At 39.1% G+C, this 22315-nt stretch overlaps 1 protein-coding gene across 1 annotated transcript in view; it reads right to left on the reverse strand.

Annotated features, from left to right (window-relative positions):
- Positions 1–9897: 9897 nt before the first annotated feature.
- ATP13A5 (ATPase 13A5) overlaps positions 9898–22315 on the reverse strand; it is an 85434-nt gene continuing 73016 nt past the window's right edge. Inside the window, exons 27-30 of the mRNA XM_029069488.2 lie at positions 18455–18657; positions 13937–14025; positions 12745–12825; positions 9898–10162 (exon numbers count right to left, since the gene is read on the reverse strand). Of these exons, the coding sequence (XP_028925321.1) occupies positions 9902–10162; positions 12745–12825; positions 13937–14025; positions 18455–18657 (634 nt within the window). The 3' untranslated portion in view covers positions 9898–9901. The remainder of the gene's footprint in view (positions 10163–12744; positions 12826–13936; positions 14026–18454; positions 18658–22315) is intronic.

A 22315-nucleotide genomic window follows, 5' to 3' on the forward strand; every position in this document is an offset into this window, starting at 1 on the left:
TTCCAAAAGACAAGGCCAAGGTTTGTCTTAATTCCCCCCAGTAATCTTGGTCCTGCTCCTATATTGCAGGTGAAATATTCCTATTCAAGAAAAAATACATTTCCTTACACAGCTGGGGAATACTCACAATTCATTTTCAATAGCCAAGTAGCTAAAGATTTCCTGCTGTTTTATAAATCCTTGCAGATCATTAGGTGGATGGTTATTTTTTGGATTTCCATGAAGTTATTTTATAGCCTTTTTCAACAGTTGGATAGTTTGCATTTGGTGATATCACTTTGATAGTATAGTGATTGGAGGATTCAACACTTGACTCTCAAATACTTTGTTAAAGACCGCTAGTATTAATAATTGTAAAACCAAATGATAATGCTAAAAAAAGATAGTATTAGTCCCAAAGTTTCAGTAGATCTATTGCTTTAATACATTAGATAATTTGGATATTAAATCACTAGTCTTGACTTCATTTTGTAGAAAAGTAGTTTTTATTGTATCAGAATGAACAAAAATGAAGAGCAGTCTTAATTGCAGAGTCTATATTGATTCAGCTTTATAGTTAGCTTTTATTACTCATGTATAAAGCCTTCCTTATTTATCTATTTTTATTTCTCAGCATATTCTTACACATATGATGTATTGTCTTCTTTTAAGACAGAAATATATATATATATGTATATATATGTGTATATATATATATATATATATATATACATATACTGATTATGTACACATCTTTTAGATTGCATATTAACACATAGGCTGACATATATAATGTAACCTTCAAAAAAGCAACCCTTCTAGCTTCTTTTCCCAAATAATGAATCCCATAGAAATTCAATTCAACCTGCAAAGTTTGTTATACACTCACATTTACCAGTGCTGCCTCCCAACCCCTATAATGGTCTTAAAGAACTTTTAGATTAAAAAATCCGGTATGTTCCGATGACCTGAGGAAAAAGATTCATTAAAAAAAAATCTTGTTTTGTTTCCCCTTTGGTGTTATGTTCTATTCACTCTTGTACAAAACACAGGTTCTAAATAAATACCGCTCTATTCTTCTATCATTTGGGAAGGAGGGATATTTCATAGTGTGTATTTTATAGGTTATTTTCTATACCTCACAAGCCCAAATTCTTCTCGTTACCCATAATTGGCCCTGGTAATGTGGGGAGACAACATTCAGAATAATTTCAGGAAAAGAATATTATTTAAAATTAATTGGAACTGGTATAATGATGATAAACAAGAATAATAAGAAATGAGGAATGAAGAATGAATTTGCTGGCAACAAGCAATAGTCAATTCAAATAATTTGACTAAAATATCATATTTGTAATACTCCACTGTAAGAGCAATCAATTAAATGAATTCCTTAGTTAAAATCTCACTATAAAGGGAACACATTGGAAGACTAACCAGACCACAGGTTTGGATGAAGGAACAGAGATCTGTCTAACATGCTAAAGAAGTTTTGAAGTATACATCAATGATATGATATTCACGATTATTCTTATTTCTTATCAATTACATCAACCAGAGGTGTGTACTGGTTTTTTTGTAGTGGAGATCTACTGATACCTCTTGGCCTGGTGTATTAGACTAAGCAGCACGGTGTAGAGTTCAGAGCCTGGGCCTGGGAGTCAGAAGGTCTTGAGTTTTAATCCTAGCTCTGCCACTTGTCTGCTTTGTGACCTTGGCCAAGTCACTTCACTTCTCTGGGCCTCACTTATCTCATCTATAAAATGGGAATTGAGACTCTGAGCCCTATGTGGGACAGGGACTGTGTCCAACCTGATTTGCTTGTATCCACCCCAGTGCTTAGTACAGTGCATTGCACATGATAAGCACTTAACAAATACCACAATTAATGCTTTGTTCCAGGAGAGAGGCCTTGGTTATAGGTTTTATTTTTATAATAATTTCAGTTTTCTTCCACTAGACCAGGAACTGCATTGGATTTTTTTTTTACATACCAAAAATATTCTATTGTATTATGTGGTCTTCTGAGTCTTTGTGATACTGGTAGGAGGGAGATGGGATGATAACTGGAGGTAGCTACAGGGCCAAAGGAGCATTTTTTTTTTTAGGATAGGCAATACATGAGCATGTTTGAAAGAAGTGGGGAAAAAGTCATTGGAAAGTGAACAGTTGAAGATGATGGTCAGGAGAGAAGAAGAGAAGGGACAAATATTTTGATGAAGTGCAAAGGAATGGGTCAGGGGTGCAGGTAAAGGGGGTGGATTTTGAGAGCAAGATGGAGATTTCTTTGGAATCTGCTGGGAAAATGGGACTGTCAAAGAGGGAAAAGGAGAAGGGTAATACTAGAGAGAATCAGGGAGAATTTAGGGAGACCATGTTTGTTGGATTCAATTTTCTCGATAAAATACGTAGCAAGGCCCTTAGGGGCAAGATATGGGTGGTGGGGATCCAGGAGGTTTGAAGTGGGAGTTAAAAGTCTGAAACGCTAGCACAGGCAATGGGCATGGGAGTCAATATATATGGAGAAGATTGTTGCTGGGCAGATGAAAAGGCAGAGTTAGATAAGGATTTATTTGAGATGGATAAGGTAATAATATTAATAATTTTGGCATTTGTTAAGCGCTTACTATGTGCAGAGCACTGTTCTAAGCGCGGGGGTAGACACAGGGTAATCAGGTTGTCCCACGTGGGACTCACAGTCTTCATCCCCATTTTCCAGATGAGGGAACTGAGGCCCAGAGAAGTGAAGTGACTGGCCCACAGTCACACAACAGACGAGTGGCAGAGGCGGGATTCGAACCCACGACCTCTGACTCCCAAGCCCAGGCTCTCTCCACGCTGCTTCTCAATAATGTTGGTATTTGTTAAGCTTATTATGTGCCGAGCACTGTTCTAAGCGCTGGGGTAGATACAAGGTAATCAGGTTGTCCCACGTGAGGCTCAGTCTTAATCCCCATTTTACAGAAGGGGTAACTGACGCACCGAGAAGTGAAGCGACTTGCCCAAAGTCACACAGCTGACAGGTGACGGATCCGGGTTTAGAACCCATGACCTCTGACTCCTAAGCCCAGGCTCTTTCTACTGAACCACGCTGCTTCCCACTGCGCCACGCCTGCTGTCTGGATTTCAGCCAGCGGTGCTCCACTGCTCATGCCCAAGGGTACAAAAAGTGTATTTTCGAGGTGAGCCAGGCCTCTGAGTTGGTGGTATGAGATCTCCATAGGGATAGGGGAGAGAGTGAGTTGAGTTCAGTGGGAAGGGTAATGTTGAGACTGTGGATTTGTGTGTCAAGAGAAAGTAGGTTGTGTACGGAGACCAAATGGGACGTGATGCCTTAGGAAAATTGGAAGGGGTCGAGAGATTGAAGGACTCTGTGGGAGAACAGATTTTGCATTCAGGGGGTGTGTTGGAGAGAACTTAGGTCAGGATTTAGATATGCACTAATGTTTCATCTGCAGGAAATATTTGTTTGCAGTAGCCCTCAGTAGCATATAGTCTTCTTAAATTTAGCGAAAAGGAATAATTGATTTTTATAATGAAGCTCAGCTCAGTATAATAACTTAACTGGAAATAACTTTAGCATTTCTGCTTCCCTGGAAGCAATCTATCACATGAAGTACTGCATACAGACTGCATTTAATCAGGGATTTGGGGCATTTTACATTCTCCTTTTTCATGGTTATTGATAGAAATAGACAAGTTGGCTGAGTGGTTTCGGTGCGCAGAGAGACATTTTAAAGCCACCGCAGAGGGACATTCAATTTGGAAATCATTTATTCACAGTGTGAACTAAAATATCTCCATTTCTTCTACCAGATATTTGAAGAGGTTTCAATTTTTTTCTTAATGATCCTATTTCATAATCAGATCTAGCAGATTGGTAAAAAGCTTCGATATCGGGGAACACAAAACCTAAAGAAAAGTTAAATTGACATCCCAAATCCTTTAGTAATTTAAGCATAGAACTAGGTTTAGAATTCCCAGCAATCTCAATTTCTAAACCGCTGTTTCAGATATTGAGTCAAGCTATCGCTGTCTCACTAACCTCAATTCCCTTTTGCAAAAGGTGTCCCAGCTTCAATTACAAATGTCAAATCAGTGTTCAGAAAGAAAACTCTCATGAGAATGCAGTTCTTGATGGATATATTTGGAACTGACAGAGAATAAAAAATGATGAAACATACACCTTTCTCCTTTGGAGGAAATCATGTGATGCAGAGGTTTAGTGGGCAAGAAGAATCTAATAGCTGATTTGTGAAGCTTCGACCTGTCATTTTGGAACTTCCATATTCCAGAAGTCTAGGGTCTGCAGAGGGTAGCTTCATGGTCTGAGCATCAGTTTATCTCCAAGGGAGCCGAGATCTCACCACTCTCCTCCGGCCTCCTCATCCCCTCCATATCCTCTGTCTCTTTCTCCCTCTCCGACAATACGCACACACAAACACACACACACACACGCACCACACACCTCCCATCTCCCCCCACCACCCCAGAAGTCAGCAACAGACGTTGAAATGTGACTGTTTAAAACCAGAAGCAGATGAGAAGCAGCGTGGCTCAGTGGAAAGAGCCCGGGCTTGGGAGTCAGAGGTCATGGGTTTGAATCCTGGCTCTGCCACTTGTCAGCTGTGTGACTGTGGGCAAGTCACTTCACTTCTCTGTGTCTCAGTGACCTCATCTGTAAAATGGGGATGAACTGTGAGCCTCACTTGGGACAACCTGATTACCCTGTATCTACCCCAGCAATTAGAACAGTGCTCTGCACATAGTAAGCGCTTAACAAATACCACCATTATTATTAGTAGTCTCAATAATAGGGAGAAGTAGGAAAAACAGGTATTGAATCCCCATTTTATAGATAAGAAAACTGAGGCACAGAGCAGTTAAATGACATGCCCAAAGTCACGCAGCAGGCTAGTGTCCTAGCTGGGTTTAGGACCGGGTTCAAGTGCTTAATACAGTGCCCTGACCAGAGTAAGAGCTCAATAGACATCATTGATTGATTTCATTCCCAGCCCTGTGTGTTTCACAATAGACCATGCTGCTTAGTTAATAATTAATGTGGCAGACAGTCTTCACACTATTAAGAGTGGTGATTTTTTTAAAAGTGGAGAAAAGGAATATTGTATTTTTAGTTGGCGTTTTACCATAATAGTTAAACCTGCTTTAGATACCTGTTTGATAACTGGGGAAAGACTGTCTTGACAAAACCTTTTTATGGGTCAGTAAGTGTTCTGTACTTTAATATAGAACAATTTACGGAATTTTATTCTACATAGAAATTTCATTTCTACCCATTTCTTGTGAGAAACAGCTTGGCATAGTGGATATAGCAGGGAACTAGGAGACTAATCCCAATTCCTCCACTTGTCTGCTGTGTGACTTGGAAAAGTTTTTTCACTTCTCTGTGCTCATCTCTGTTAGCTCATCTGTAAAATAGGGATTGAGATTTTGAGTCCCATATGGACAAAGACTATCCAACCAGATTTGCTTGTATCGACCCCAGCGTTTAGAATGGTGCCTGACACATAGTAAGCGCTTAAAAAATACCATTAATATTATTATTTCTTTTTCCTATTTAAAAATAAGGTAACTGTCTATTCATATCCATTAATTTTCCCAGAGTGGCTAGTTAATATCTCTGAAAGCATTGTTGCTTCCGTTGTTCTCTCTCCATATAAGAGATAATGTGCCCAGAATAGCGCCGATTTCATTACTAATGCAGTCACACGAATTCATATTGGCATGCTACAAAGGATGGAATAGCTGAATTAATTCATTAACAACCCAAATGTGGTCATGAAAACACACTCCTTCACTAAGAAAAGTTGCTACAACTTCATGTTTGAAATTCCAGAGGTGTGCCAAAGTCCATGAATATGGAAAAATGGGAAAGAAAAAATTGATTTAAGTATTGTTTAACTTTTATATACATTCCCTGATGAAAACTATTGTTTATGTTTAGGATCTTGGAATTGAAACATGAAATGATTCAGTTTTTATTAGAAAACTCAATCACAGATACTGTGACAGTAATGAACCCAAATCATATGCCTCAATTATATGTTTTCTATATTCACAGTGAATAAAATATGCTATCTACCTTAATATAGAAACAGCCTTAAAGATGCAGCATGTTCTATCAGTTTTAATATGAATTCATTTCTTTGATCAAATGAAGCTCAAAATAATCCATTTACTCATAAAGTTCATCTAATTCATATTAGGTGAATGGGGTGGTATAAGGCTTAAATTGTAGATTTCATTTTTTATTACAGACTAAGAGCAATTAGTGCCACTGGGTTTGACAGTGCTTCTTTTTCTTTGAAGGTATGATTAAATGCAAAAATGCAAATAACAAATGAAATTGGGAGGAAAATGTGGAACACAATTCGGCAAAAACCAAAATTGGATTAAGCCCACTTTCATTTAGTCTTCACTATGGGAGCGGTTCAGATGACCTGCAGGAGTGTGCAATAATGCAAATTTTATGGTTGTTTGTTTAATGGTATTTGTTGTGTTTACAATGGGCCAGGCACAGTACTAAGCACTGGGGTAGATAAAGATAATCAGGTTAGACACAGTCTCTGTCCCACATGGAGCTCACAGTCTTAATCCCCATTTTACAGATGAAATAATTGAAGCACAGAGAAGTTAACTGACTTGCCTAGGATTACACAGCAGACAATGAGTGTGGTGAGCAAGAATATGGTCGCTAAAATGGTCAATAGTAGATTGATATAAAATCACAACAACCCATGTTAGTCAGCAGGTACATTCTCATAGACAAAAAGTTTGTTCTACTATTAAGCTTGTATATTCGAAACTCTGGTAAGAGAAAGCTGTGTCTTTTCTTCTTGCACAACGGTGATTATTTTGCACTTTGGAAATGCAGGAAGAACCATTTAAATATGATTCAGAAAGAAATGTTGAACATAGCTGGGGGAGAAATCCAATTGTGAAATATTTTTCTAGCCTGACTATTTCAAGGGAGAAGAAATTCAGTATGTGGTCATATCCAGTTGTTGTCTCAGGCATATGAATTAGAGTTTCACCTAGGCATTTAGTTATTTTTCTACATTGAATAATGATTATCCTTCATGTACAAAATTTCATTCCAAGTGTGTACCAACCAGAAGTCATAAAAGATTTGAGTTCTAAATAGAATACTGCTCTAATAAGTGAATGATGATGAAAACAGGGTGATAAAGAGTTTTCAAAACATTTCCAGAGATAAAGCCAATTTACCTTCTAATCATGCATTGATTTTGCTTTTGAATACATTTCTTCTATGCTCTTTGGTTTTCTACATTGTTTCTTTTTTTAGTAGGCCACTATCAGCAGGCTGCAGTAATTTTTTTTTAATTTTCAGTATTATGTTTGAGCTGATCATAATTAACACAATATGGTCACGAATGACCAAAGAACTTTCCTCTGAAGAAAATAGACATACCAAATTGAAAGACTATTCTTAGTAATTTGGAGGCCACACAAGATAAGACAAAAAAAAAAGCCAGATGACCTTAATACAATTTTTGATCAGCTGGGGTGGGAACTTTATTGAACTGTATTTATGTGAAGTTGAAGTTAAGGTAATTTGATCAACTAAAGAAAAAAAATATATTAAATTAAGTAGAAACATTTTGGAATGCATATGAAGGTGTGGTTCACACGAATCAGTAGGACTTTTATATGAAGCTGTGCTTGACTCCATGGGAGTGAATAAATAAAAGCTTAAAATTTCTGCTTGATGTGGAGAAGGATAGGCAGCTGGGGCCACTTTAAGACATCTTGATCTTTTGTTAGCTTATGCTGGATCCTAAAAAGTCCTCAGTTCTTCCAATCAATCAATCAATCAATCAATCATATTGAATGAGAACTTCCTATGCAGAGCACTGTACTAAGTGCTTGGACGAATACAATGTAACAGACTTGGTAGGCATGTTCCCTTTCCACAATAAGCTTATAGTCTAGAGGGACCTTCCCCACGTGGCTCAGTGGAAAGAGCCTGGGCTTTGGAGTCAGAGGTCATGGGTTCGACTCCCGGCTCTGCCACTTGTCAGCTGTGTGACCTTGGGCAAGTCACTTCACTTCTCGGTGCCTCAGATACCTTATCTGTAAAATGGGGATTAACTCTGAGCCTCACGTGGGACATCCTGATTACCCTATATCTACCGCAGCGCTTAGAACAGTGCTCTGCACATAATAAGCGCTTAACAAAATACCAAATTATTATTCCCCAGTTGGCAGTTTTGGGACCTCTGCTTTGTCTAGCCCAAGTCCCTGCACTTCTCTATATGCTGCAACCCCTCAACTGAAACCCAGGAATGTCCCTGAAGGCAAGGGGATCACTGGACACTCCCATCCTCAGTGTGGGTTATAGAAAGCTCATGGAGAAAGCATTCCCTTCCATAGCTTCCCAAGCCCACACATCTCCCCAGCACCCAGAACTTCTCCTCCAGCCTTAACCACAGGCAGACACCAACATCGATGCCTCAATATTGTTTACTAATATTCTCAATTTGATAACAGTAATGCCAAATTCCAGTTCAAACTGCCTTTCCCTATCTCTAACACTTTCTCCCCCAGGACTCCCTCCCTGTACTTTCCAGATCCCAGCACATACATTCCACTGGTCCTTTCTCCTCTTCTCTTGGGGCATCCCAAGTTCCAGGTTCAGCCTTTCCAGGTCTTCAGTTGCCAGAATAGCTATGTGTCATTTCTTCCTCTCAGGGGCAAGAGCCTCTCTTCTCTGGAGTCTCAGTTCTGGAATCTAAATCTTCAGAGTTTCCTCACCCAGGATCATCTTTAATCCCACCTTGTGTCCCAAGAATCAGCCACCAGCGGTCTCTCTCTACTGCTCTCCCAGACACACACGAACTCTTGCCTCAAGATGGTCAAAGTTCTTTGACAACTCATGGCCCTCCTACTTCCTCCCCAGGCTTTCCTTCTGCTTGGCTCCAAATCCTGTCATGTAATGCATTAATCACACTTTCCTCAGGGAAGGGGATCAGTAAGTAACCCTTCATGGATTCCTTTTTCCCCATCCTGAGTGTGGGGGGTAGTTGGACTGACCATCACATGGGTGTAAACAAATTATTTTTATATTATATATTGTTAGGCTTAATACAGTAATCAATGGATCAAGCAATTTATTGAGCATTTACTCCATGCAGAGCACTGTAGTAAATGCTTGGGATAATATAATACAGTTAATAGTTGTGATCCTTGCCCTCAAAGAGCTTACAGTCTAGTGGTAAGGAAATGCTTCAAGGATCCTTGAGAAGTGGAGAAGCAGCGTGGCTCAGTGGAAAGAGCATGGGCTTTGGAGTCAGGGCTCATGAGTTCGAATCCCAGCTCTGCCACTTGTCGGCTGTGTGACTGTGGGCAAGTCACTTAACTTCTCTGTGCCTCAGTTCCCTCATCTGTAAAATGGGGATTAAGATTGTGAGCCCCACGTGGGACAACCTGATTCCCCTATGTCTACCCCAGCGCTTAGAACAGTGCTCGGCACATAGTAAACGCTTAACAAATACCAACATTATTATTATTATTATACTTTTCACATTTAATATTAAAATGTTCATAGATTGGTTGCAGCATGGCTTAGTGGATAGAACATGGATCTGGGAGTGAGAAGAAACTGGTTCTAATCCTGAATCCACCACATGTCTTTTGTGTGATCTTGGGCAACTCACCTAACTTCTCTGGGCCTCAGTTACCTCACTGTATAATAAGGATTAAGAGTGTGAGCCCTATGTGGGACAGGGACTGTACCCAACCTAACATGTATTTACCTCAGCACTTAGATCTGTGCTCGGCACAGAGTAAGTGCTTAACAAATACCATAATAATAAAAATAATAATTATTATGTTTATTATGAAGCACAATATTCATTTTTACTCTAAATTAATAAATTGATTAAAGCCTGGTCCAAAAATGACCTTCTGTTTCCGGGCCTACGAATGGTGGTTTCAGCATGTCAGTCTGCTCGGTGTGTTCATAGGCTGGGTTGCTGTAGAATCCATTCTTGTCATCTCCCGAGTAATCTGTTCTGTTTGTGGGAGGCCAGTTTGGGTCCTGTGCCAACTTCCTCTGCCACTTTCTGTATCGGCTTTCAGAGTAGAATCTAAACCGCTTCTTGATCATCAGCCAGAATGATCTGTTTTGAAGGATAGCATCCTGAAAAACCAAGTTTATTTACTCACACTAATGGACAAAATGCTTTTCATTTCCTTTGAACTACACTGATGACCCGAGGAGTAGAGTTACCCAGTTTAAATCAGAATTTTCATAATTTGTAAAATGTTCTTCTCTGGAAACATATGAAAGGAGTCAGATTATAACAGCCAACTTGATATTCGGACAGGGGACATTGGATTAGAAAATGAAAAGCTGAAGGCTTTGAGTGGACAATGACCCAAATACAGGAAGGACACCTTTTGTCCAAGTTAGAAGCACACCAGCCTAGTTTGCTTTTTCACCAGAGAGCTAACTCTTGAGGTAAGAAGCACAGCTAGGGGAGCTTTTACTGTTCCCAGTATTTATATTATATTTCTCCTTCATCACTCTAACCAACCCACTGGGCCCATGCTCTTCTTCTAATGATCCCAAGAATTATGTTTAAAGACCTCTGAGGCAAAGGATGGAAGGCGGAACTGAATGTCCAGAAATCTCTCTCCAATTTCTGGCAAGGAAGGGAAAGGAAGAGGGAAAGGAAAAGATCCGTCTGCATGAATGAAAAGGTGTGCATCCCTGTTGTACAGAGTAATGATTTTATATGTTCCATTCTTACTCATAGCAAACATCAAGCTGTAAAGGCAGAATTCACATAGTGTAGCAGCTTGTGATTCACTCTCAGGCATTACTTTGGGAAGTAAATAACAAGTAGTTAGGGAAGTAATAATAATAATTGTGATATTCGTTAAGCACTTACTATGGACCAAACACTATTCTAAGCACTGGGGTAGATGCAAGGTACTTAGGTTGGACACAGTCCCTGTCCCACGTGAGAATCCCAGTATTAATCCCCAATTCACAGGTAAGTTAAATGAGGCACAGAGAAGTTACGTGACTTTCCCAAGGTCACACAGCAGACGTGGCAGATCTGGAAATAGAACCCATGTCCTCTGATTCCCAGGCCCTTACCTCTTTCCCCTAGGCCATGAGGTTGACCGAGGGAGGAAGAGTCAAAAGAAAAGCGGGAGCTTTCTTTCCTCCTTCATTATTCTGGTGTTCAGGGGGGAATTGGAAAGCTCGATGATTCAGCGTGAAGTGGAAGAAAGGGATGATTCTATATCTTTATTCTGTTCAATTTCTTGTTCTCCCTTTCCTCTCGTCTTCCTTTCTCTTTCCTCTCTCCTTGTTTTATACCTTTTCCTCTTCCTCTTTTCTTTGTTTCCTCTCATCCTCCTCTTTGTCTCCTCTTTCTGCCCAGCAGGAAGTTCATTAAAATCTCCAGTCAGATTTTATTTCTACAACTGCTTCCTTCTTTTTGCTCTCTGTCATCCATTTTTCTAAATCACCCTTTCATTACAGTGATTCCAGTGTTTCCACTTCCCTGCAGGGGTATCTGCTCTAAATTTACAGTAAAATACAGTATTTGTAGAACTTATTGTACTTTCTTTGCAGTAAAGCCTTGGTCCCAATTATTATGAATTCCCAATTTAGTGTTGAATAAATACAGGATGCTTCACAATAGAAGACAAGTCTTTGCCCTAGCTCTTTCCCTGAGACCATAGTACTAATGTGGTCATCTTTCCTAAGTGAAAGTATTCATTCATTCAATAGTATTTATTGAGCGCTTACTATGTGCAGAGCACTGTACTAAGCGCTTGGGATGAACAAGTCGGCAACAGATAGAGACAGTCCCTGCCGTTTGACGGGCTTACAGTCTAATCGGGGGAGACGGACAGACGAGAACAATGGCACTAAACAGCGTCAAGAGGAAGAACATCTCGTAAAAACAATGGCGACTAAATAGAATCGAGGCGATGTACAATTCATTAACAAAATAAATAGGGTAACGAAAATATATACAGTTGAGCGGACGAGTACAGTGCTGTGGGGATGGGAAGGGAGAGGTGGAGGAGCAGAGGGAAAAGGGGAAAATGAGGCTTTAGCTGTGGAGAGGTAAAGGGGGGATGGCAGAGGGAGTAGAGGGGGAAGAGGAGCTCAGTCTGGGAACGCCTCTTGGAGGAGGTGATTTTTAAGTAAGGTTTTGAAGAGGGAAAGAGAATCAGTTTGGCGGAGGTGAGGAGGGAGGGCATTCCAGGACCGTGGGAGGACGTGACCCAGGGGTCGACGGCGGGATAGGCGAGACCGAGGGACGGTGAGGAGGTGGGCGGCAGAGGAGGAGGTCAGGCAAAGTATTGACTGACCTTCCAGTCAAAGAAGACATTGTCACCCCAGGTTTGCTCCCCATTATAAATCTGGACCCCATTATAGTGAAACTTGAAAAGGAAGAGTAAACTGGATTGACCTAAAGCAAGGCTGTTGGCATTTAGATAAACCGATTTGCTGTGTTTTTGCACAGACATTATGGTGGAGTATTTGGAGGAAGGGTCAATGCATTCTAAACCAAAAGGGCACTGAGTAAATGTATTTCTTTAATATGGATAGATCCAAGAAAATGTGATTATTAAAAAAATCATTTTTCAAAAACTATCATTTTAAAGAATGAGGAAGAATAAAACAGTTCACCAAAAACCCAGACTTCTCCCAAGAAGGTTTTGGTTTTATTCAAAAATCAGAGATTCACTTACTTCTACCAAGAACGCCACACAGAAATGGACCATGGTAGACCCCAACACAGAAACTCGCCATGTAGCCCTAGTTGGAATTAACTGCCAGGAAAAAAAAAGGTTGTTTAATCACCCAAAATAATAAGTTCATATCCCTCCTATTTCAGGGTCACTTTGTTACCTATGAGGCCTCATTTCCCTCTTTCTCTGGATGGAAACAATAATTTGATCCTCAAGAACTCCCATAGAACAAAACAGTTCAGACCTGTCATGGTAACACTAAATTGAAAAACATGCTGATAGTAGTAAAACTTTAGCTGCCCAAAACTAGACTCTGAAATTGCTAGACTCAAACTTCCAGCTTGGATTTTTTTCCCCCCTTTACGTGTGGAATTTCATTTTAAAAGTTGAATTAAGAGAAAGTCTCATTTCAAAGCCATAAGATATTTTTCAATTTGTTTGGCACATGTGAACCCTTAGCCACATGTATCTTATTTGACATATCGCTTTTTAAAAGATAGAAAATACAAGTGGAATAAATGTTTTAATATATAATCAACATGTAAAAATACTAAGCCATGTCCAACAGCGACTGAATGAGGCAAACCTGAGCAACTCATGTGCCTCAGTGGCCCTAATGATGTGTAACATGTTACCTAACCAGTATTAGGAGGATTTCATACTTTTTCCAATTGCATTTCAACATAGAGAGACTGTAAGACATTAGTTTAGAGTACTTCCTTTTTTTCTGTGAGATTGGCTATGGGGCAAATGCCTGATTAGCACTAGAGCCTACCTAATGAACAGTTGATTTTTCCCTACACCTGCTGATGTTTGACTCTGGGGATTGCTTTGAAGTCCCTCAGTTGGCATTAGGGTTAGACTGCCTGAAATTTAAGCAGGTGCATGAACTGTATGGTTTCCAGGATCAAGTCGGAGGTGATCCTAGTGGTACCAGGCTTTCAACACTTGTTTTATTATCCAGCACAATCCCCGCTAATATTAGCTTCACACCAGTTTTGTGATTTGCCCCATGCAGATTTTAAGTATAATCCAGAATTTTCATAGGAAAAAGTCCTTTGGAAAAGCATGCCTGACCAAAGTAAGCGTGGCCAGTATTTCAGAGTGATAAATGGCTGTCAAACTACTGTTCAAAGTTTCTTTCAATGACATTTCAAATTGCCTGTAATTTACTTTTCAGCATAATGCTTACCTGCATTGCACCAAATACCACTTGATTGTCAGTAAAATAAATGAAAATCGTAAGACCCAATGCAGCTGTCAACAGAAATGAAAATATATCTGGGGAAACAAGAGTTGATGGCTCTTTAAATCTTTGGATACCAAAAGCATTTTCATTTAGCATTCACTGCTAGAGCACTTTCCAAGATCATTGATTATATTCTCCTGCATTACACAGACCCATAAAGAAAACATCTTTTACTATAAAAGAAATGAAATTAGGATGAAAAACTTTATAAAATCACTTTTTAATAATTGTCTTAAAAGGTTCAACTTAACTGCTAAATTTCATGCAATCTATGGGTATTGTTTATAATTTTAACAGTAATATTATTGCTGAACCTGTTCCATAAAATCCTTAGAACTAATCTACATCTATATAAAATAGAGGTAATGTTGTTTTCAACAGTGAGAATATTCAGTATAGAATTAATCTAGCCATAGTACCATAAATCTGTATTTCCCCCCATATTTTTCTCTAAAGAAAGTGGCACAAAAATGCAACCATCTGTCAGGAGAGTGAAAACAGAGAACACAGGACTTGTTAAAAGATGCTAGTCTTAATTGAATTATGTAAAGTTTCTAGATGGGTTTTTGTAATGTCTGTTTTCTATCATTTATCTGATTTTCAATAACTAAAAATAATAAATGACAACTATATCCAAAGAAAAAGTTTAAGAAAGAAAGTTACAGTAGCAATACAAAACCAAAAACACTATGCTATAAACTCAGATAAATATTTTTAGCCTAAAGGAAATTTTGTTAGTTACATTTTTTAATAATCTGAGATAGATGGATCCATATATTTTGTTTTCATTTTAGGGATTTGTACGTATGTCCTTTCAGAATGAAACTTCATTAAAACTAATTTTTTAAACATTAGCTATTCTATTTGAAGATTCTTTGTATCTGTCTCTAAGTGATCTATTACCCAATTACACCCAAGGAATCATAGTTTCTTTAGCTTTCTATAGCTCTATAATTAAAGACCAAAATGTTATATAAGATTAGCTTTTCAAGACTCATAACTTCAAAAGGTTAGCACATTTAATATTAACTGAAGAAATATTAATTTTCATTCAGTCATATAAAATACTTTAGTGATTTTATATCTTATGGAATTAACCAGGATCACAGAGTACAACATTACCTTAGTACTGCAATTCTAGAATTCTAATATGTTCCACAGCTAGATTATTTATTCTTCCTAAAATCTACCCTCAAATCCAACCTCATTTATGCAGGTTTAAATGGACATTCAACAGTACATTAAAATATAGCCCCTAGTATTAGACCCAAATGATTGGTGAAGAGGTAGGATTCAGGGAAGTAAGTAGCTTGCTTATGTTGCAGAACAAGCCTTACTAAAACAAGTGCTACAAACACAGGACAGAAGGACACCCAAGCGAATACAGAAAAGAGCAGTATGGGCTAGTGGAAACAGCACAGGCCTGAGAAATAGGGATGCTTAATTCTAACCCCAGCTCCACACTTGCCTGTGGTGTGATTTGGGGCAAGTTACTTAAATACTCAGTTCCTTTTTCCTCATCTCCCACTCTCTTCTGCATCTCCCTGACTTGTGCCATTTGCTCTCCCCCACCCCAGCCCCAAAGCATTTATGTACGTATCTGTAATTTTATTTATCCCTTAGCTCTGTCCCCCCTCCCAGCTTCTAAGTACTTATGTACCTATCTGTAATTTTATTGATTTGTATTGATAGACCTTTAGCTTTTTGTGGTCAGGAAATGTCACTGTTTATTGTTGTATTTTACTTTCCCAAGCACTTAGTCTGATGTTCTGCACATAATAAGTGCTCAATAAATATGATTGAATGAATATATAATAAAAAATAGTTGTGGTATTTGTTGAGCACTTACTATGTGCCAGGAACTGTATTAATTCCTGGGGTGGATAAAAGCCAATCGGGTTGGACACGGTCCCTATCCCTTATGGGGCTCACAGTCTCAGTGTGATTTGGAGATGAAACTCCAAAGAAAACAGAACAGTTTCATCCTTAAACTGTGAGCCCCAGGTATGTTAGGAACTGTGCCCAAAGTGTTTATCTTTAATCTACCTTAGCAGTTAGTACACTGTTTGACATGTAGTAAGTGTTTAAGAAATGCCATTATTATTAATAATCCTATTAAATAGGAAAAACAGGGGCAAACTTTAGCATTGACCCAAGCAATGCCTATTTTAGTAGGCAGTACATAATGTGTAAAGACCAAGAGACTCACAAAACTGCTCCTTGCAAGCCTAGAAATATAAATATTATCACCAGATGTGCTTGCAGATGAAACCAGAAAAGTAGGGCAATTGGTTGCTTTTGTTGACCCCAACCATGTGAACATCATGTTACCAATAAAGAGGTCACCAAGACCACTCATCAGCCTTCTGGCAGAAATATTCCTAAACCCTTTCAGATGGCTAGGTTAATTCTATACTGAATATTCTCATTGATGAAAACAACACTGCCTCTATTTTATATAGATGTAGATTAGTTCTAGGGATTTTTATGGAACAAGGTTCAACAATAATATTACTGTTAAAATTATATATAATACCTAAAGATTGCATGAAACTTAGCAGTGAAGTTGAACCTTTGAAGATAATCATTAAAAAGTGATTTTATAACTATTTGGGTGAATATTCAGGTCTCCATGAAGGTGAAAATATACCCAAGAAGTACCCTAAACTCATTTTTGTAACCTTTCCTTTACTGAAAACTACATTTACCAGAATCCTGCAGAACTACCTTTCTTAGAATCCTCTGGAAGATTGAAACCTTCCTGGAAGAGGCAGGCCTAGCCTATAGGAGCTGAGGAAAAATTCAGCCAATCAGCAAGATGGACAGAGCTTATAAATTCAGGAGAGGAAAAGGTTTCTTTTCCTTTTGGATGCTTTGTTATGTTCTCCATATCATGGCTGAACCTGGTAAGTATAGTCCCTTCCAAAGCTTGTATGATTAAGAAATCTAAATTTAGTGCACTTGGAGATTGTGAAATGCATGAAGTTTAAGAAAGGGGACTTAGATTAAATTTTAAATCTTTGCTCTGTCTTTGTTTTAAAACTAAACCCCTGGGTCTACTACCTTTGGATATGATTTAGGCTTATTTGGAACAACCAGATGCTTTTTTGTGGCCCTTCTTTCAACTGAGCTCTTTTGATTATATTTACCTTGCTTTCATATAACACCAGCTATTTTCCTGTGGTGGAGAGGGAACAAAGAGAACCATGTGGTGGAGAACCCACAATCTAAAATCGAAGTGGCCTATATTTGAAAAACCTCCAGAGAAAAGTTCCCACATCCTTTCAGTAATCTATTTTTGTGTTTACCCTCCTAATTAGGAAACGAGTGTCTAGTTCCTCTTGTTATATCAGTGTAAATGGAGAACAGCTGGTCATCACCATCTACTAACTCTTCTATTTGAAGAATTATTATAACGGATTCTAAGGTACCTAATACCCAGCTACACTTAAATCATTTTTTATGGTATTTGTTAAGCTCTTACTGGGTGCCAGGCACTATTTAACCTCTGGAGTACATACAAGTTAATCTGCTTAATCATTTTGCAGATGAGATATCTGAGGCACAGAGAAGTGAAATGATTTGCCCCAGGTCACACAGCAGGCAAGTGGCAGAGCTGGAATTAGAATTCATGACTTTCTGATTTCAAGGCCTGTGCTCTATCCACCATGCCATGCTGATTTAGGTGGCCCGGGACTGAAAGTTAGCTGGAAATTTCTTGAGCAGCACACTAGTTTTTTGGTTTTTTAATCTGCCAGTTTGGTCACACAGATAAACTGGTGTGGCTCTGGATGGGGTTCCCAAGGCTTAGGGGCCACACTGTGGAAAGAATGGAGGAAGCGGGTCCCAAAGGTCTCCCAAAAGTACAGTTCCAGTTCCTGGATTACTGTGTGCTGATTGTCAGCAGCCAAAACCAACCCCACACCCATTTTTTTGGGATGTGTGTCCCCCTCTCAGTGAGGCAGACGCCTGGGAGGAGCTGTATGCCTAAAGTGAATGCATGTGGCATCACTGTCGGCTTAAGTGGTTACCACAGTGCCTTCTGCCTTGGGGTAGTGTTAGAGCAAGTTGGAAAGGGGACCAAGATGAGTTCACACCTTTAACTCTGGGTATAGGTTACACAGCTCTTTTCTCTCACTGCATAGCCTGAGTAAAAATGAAGTCATGCCTGAACAGGGAAGGGATGGTGGATAATCTGAACAATGGCGAGGTGGGGAGGGAGGAGGAGTTGTCTTAAATTTGCCACCTTCCATATAACCACTTCTTGTAGCCACTGCTTATGATAATTTTCTCCACCTTCAGTGCCCACTTGTCACCTGGGAAAAGTTATTTTTGGTGGTCCTAGTTAAACTTCCACAAAATGGTCCTTATGATTTCATTACATTAGTCTACCTGCCCAATGTAACAATGTCCCATCTTTGATAGGAAAGGAAGAAAAACAGAAATTTAGTGAATACTTACAGTTAGTGTAGATGGGTTTTCTGAAAGGTCTTCCTTTAGAAAAAATGAATGCTACAGTAATGCAATTGATAGTAGTGATTGGCCACAATGTGGAACTTTCAAAACTTAGAACGCGATCTGAAGCCCAAGTCACATTTCCTGTCCAATTTCTGACCAGGCTGGAATTTGCAGAGTAAATACTTTGATTTGTCAAATAGCACCCACTGCAAAAGAATCATAAACACTTATGGCGCTTTTCATTTCCATTCTTCAGGGTGTAACTATTCTAAACACGGGGATTAGGATTTACCCCTTTTGGTCCCACTGATACGTAAGCAAAATGTGCTTTTCTTACATCTCCAAAAAATACTGAAACACTAATGAACTTGAGCAGCTTTTGCTCTCATGCTGCTGCTACATTAAACTCTACTGTAGAGAACTATAAAGGATTGAGACAGTTGATTTTGTTTATTTTCTGGGTTTCTCTTCTTTCATGTATTTCTAATCATTTTTATTGGCTTGTTTAAAATTCAGCAAATAACCATTGTATATATTTGTGTTTTTGCAGTCATATATTCTTTATTTAAAAATTTAGTTTACGTTCATTTTACCTCACTAGTTTCACAAGAAAGAATACACTGAAGTTCTAATGACCCAAGTGAAATTAAATTCTAAGGAGAGCAGATTTTCCCACTGTGAACACCCCTTGAAACTAGTGAGGGGAAAAAGCTGTGTGCCAAAAACAAAATGGAAGGATGGGATTATTTGGAATAGGCAAAAGAAAAAAAATACTGCCAGATCTATTTGTTGACAGTATGTAATTGAAGATAGTCCACCTATCATTTGAGTATCATAAATCAAAACATCACAAAAGCCAGTCTTCATTTTATGATGCTTATTGCACATATACTGATAGAAATAATTCTGCCACTTTGTGATGGGTGATTCTGATGCTGATGATAAGACAATAACTCACTTCCTTCGAGGATCATTCTTATATGATCAATATGCTTTCCATCCTTAGAAATATTGCCAAAGAAGCATTTCAGTATCTGTAATGAAGTCAGTAGTCTCATATATTTTAAAAGTGCAGTTTCAGAAGGTATATTTTAAACAATTCAATTTGGTTTTCTAAGAATTCATCTAAGAATATAGAGCAGGCTTTAATTTTTAATTTCAGGAGCTATTTAGGCTAATGTCCATTCACTTTAAATATGGTTTCAAGCTTCCTGTTCCTTTTGTACTTTTAACAGCATCGACTATATCAATCAAATATTAGATGCAATCTGTTTTGACTCCAGAAAGGCCTTCTCAATGACACACTCATAGATAAACTGGGAAAATGTGGACCAGAACACACAACTAAAGAATGTTCAACTGGTAAGAGGGCCATAAATAGTGGTTATCAGTGGATCACTGTAACAAATGATGCTTCACAGAAAAGAGCTATAGATATGGTAGAATTTAACATCTGTGAATGGTGAAGTAGAAAGCAGCCCCAACAATATTGACAAAATTCATAGCTGGTGAAGACTTAGAATAGGAAATGATCAACAGCTGAAGGAGAATTGTATTCAGAGTGATGGTGTTTTGATTACAGAGGTGGTCAAGTCCAAACAGATTGATATTTAATTAGGAGCAGTGTATAATAATACACCTGAAGAGATAAAACAAACCAAGTAAATATAAAACGAGAGGGAACTGCTTACATGTAAGAAAAGCAGGAAGAATTTTGGGGGTTTTGGGTAAATAAGATGATTATGATCAATAATATAATGCCACAGGGGAAAAAGCAAGCCTGGCCCTGGGCCTGGCTTGTGTTTGTTGGATGGAAGTCTGTAAACTCATGAGGTAAGTTTTTTCCATGAAATGAAAAATGAAAAACGGTAGGGCCTAGTATAAAAAGCATGGGCCAGGCAGTCAGAGGACTTGGGTTCTAGTTCTGACTTTGCCAATTGCTTCCTGTTTGACTTTGGGCAAATTGCTTAACTTCTCTGTGCCTCAGTTTCCTCATCTGTTAAATAGGGATTCAATACCTGTTCTCCCTCCTACTTAGGCTGGGAGCCCCATGCGGGACAGGGACTATCTCCAACCTGATTAACCTGTATCTACGCCAGAGTTTAGAACAGTGCTTGACAATAGTAAGCCCATAATAGATGCCATTATTACTGGCATGACTAGTCCAACAGTGGAATTCTGAGTCCAGTATTAGGATTACATATAAATAGGTTTATGGAGAACTGGTAGAGGGTTCGAAAAATTGCAAAGATAAGTTTGTAACATTTCCTCATGTTTCATTTTCTAATTGGATAAGAGAAGGAATAATAAACTTCAGAATGGTAAAGAGATTTTGCAGAAAATGGTAACCAGTTACTCCAAATCTCCACTAAGCATAGAATGAGAAATGAGATTATACTTCAGCTTAGGGGATGTAAGGAAATATTTCTTAACTAAGAAGGTTATTAAGCATCGGGATTAATTATTGAGGGAGAATGCGGAATCTCTTAGGTCTTTAAAAGTAAGGATAGAGTTTCATCTGTCTCTTCAAGCTTAAATATTGCCTTGCCTTAAAGCAAGACAGTGGGTCTCTAAAGTCCTTCCATGGGTATAATAACAAGTTTGAGCTTATTCTGAATTCCTCAGAAGACTAGAACCATTTGATTCATATTTTTATTATGATTCTGTATTACTGTCAGTTGTGTTTTAGCACATGCTTTTTTTTTTTACACAATTTACACATTGCACAGTGGCAATATACACAAATATGTTCTGGTAGAGCACAATCCACAAACTGGCTCCTACAGATTTGATATAGAAGGAAATAGTTATATGTGTGTGTGTGTGAGACAGACAGATGTACAGATCAAGATATAACACTGCTACACTTTCCAGGATCTGTCCTGTACACACAGAATGTATAGTACCTTGGCTTTCTTGGGTTTTTTTGTTTGTTTTACAACTTGATAGTATTTAAAAAACAATAAATTGACCATGACGATGATGATGATCATATTTGTTAAGTGCTTACTATGGGTAAAGCACTGTTCTAAGCTCTGAGTTAGATAAAAGTTAATCAGGGTGGACACAGTCCCTGTCCCACATTGGGTTTGCATTCTCCATTTTACAGATGAGGGAAATGAGGCCCAGAAAAGTTGTGTCTTGCCCAGGGTCATTCATTCATTCATTCATTCAATAGTATTTATTGAGCGCTTACTATGTGCAGAGCACTGTACTAAGCGCTTGGGATGAACAAGTCGGCAACAGATAGAGACAGTCCCTGCCGTTTGACGGGCTTACAGTCTAATCGGGGGAGACGGACAGACAAGAACAATGGCACTAAACAGCGTCAAGGGGAAGAACATCTCGTAAAAACAATGGCAACTAAATAGAATCAAGGCGATGTACAATTCATTAACAAAATAAATAGGGTAACGAAAATATATACAGTTGAGCGGACGGGTACAGTGCTGTGGGGATGGGAAGGGAGAGGTGGAGGAGCAGAGGGAAAAGGGGAAAATGAGGCTTTAGCTGCGGAGAGGTAAAGGGGGGATGGCAGAGGGAGTAGAGGGGGAAGAGGAGCTCAGTCTGGGAAGGCCTCTTGGAGGAGGTGATTTTTAAGTAAGGTTTTGAAGAGGGAAAGAGAATCAGTTTGGCGGAGGTGAGGAGGGAGGGCGTTCCAGGACCGCGGGAGGACGTGACCCAGGGGTCGACGGCGGGATAGGCGAGACCAAGGGACGGCGAGGAGGTGGGCGGCAGAGGAGCGGAGCGTGCGGGGTGGGCGGTAGAAAGAGAGAAGGGAGGAGAGGTAGGAAGGGGCAAGGTGATGGAGAGCCTTGAAGCCTAGAGTGAGGAGTTTTTGTTTGGAGCGGAGGTCGATAGGCA

This window comes from Ornithorhynchus anatinus, chromosome 7 (assembly GCF_004115215.2).
Source record: "Ornithorhynchus anatinus isolate Pmale09 chromosome 7, mOrnAna1.pri.v4, whole genome shotgun sequence".
NCBI lineage: Eukaryota > Metazoa > Chordata > Mammalia > Monotremata > Ornithorhynchidae > Ornithorhynchus > Ornithorhynchus anatinus.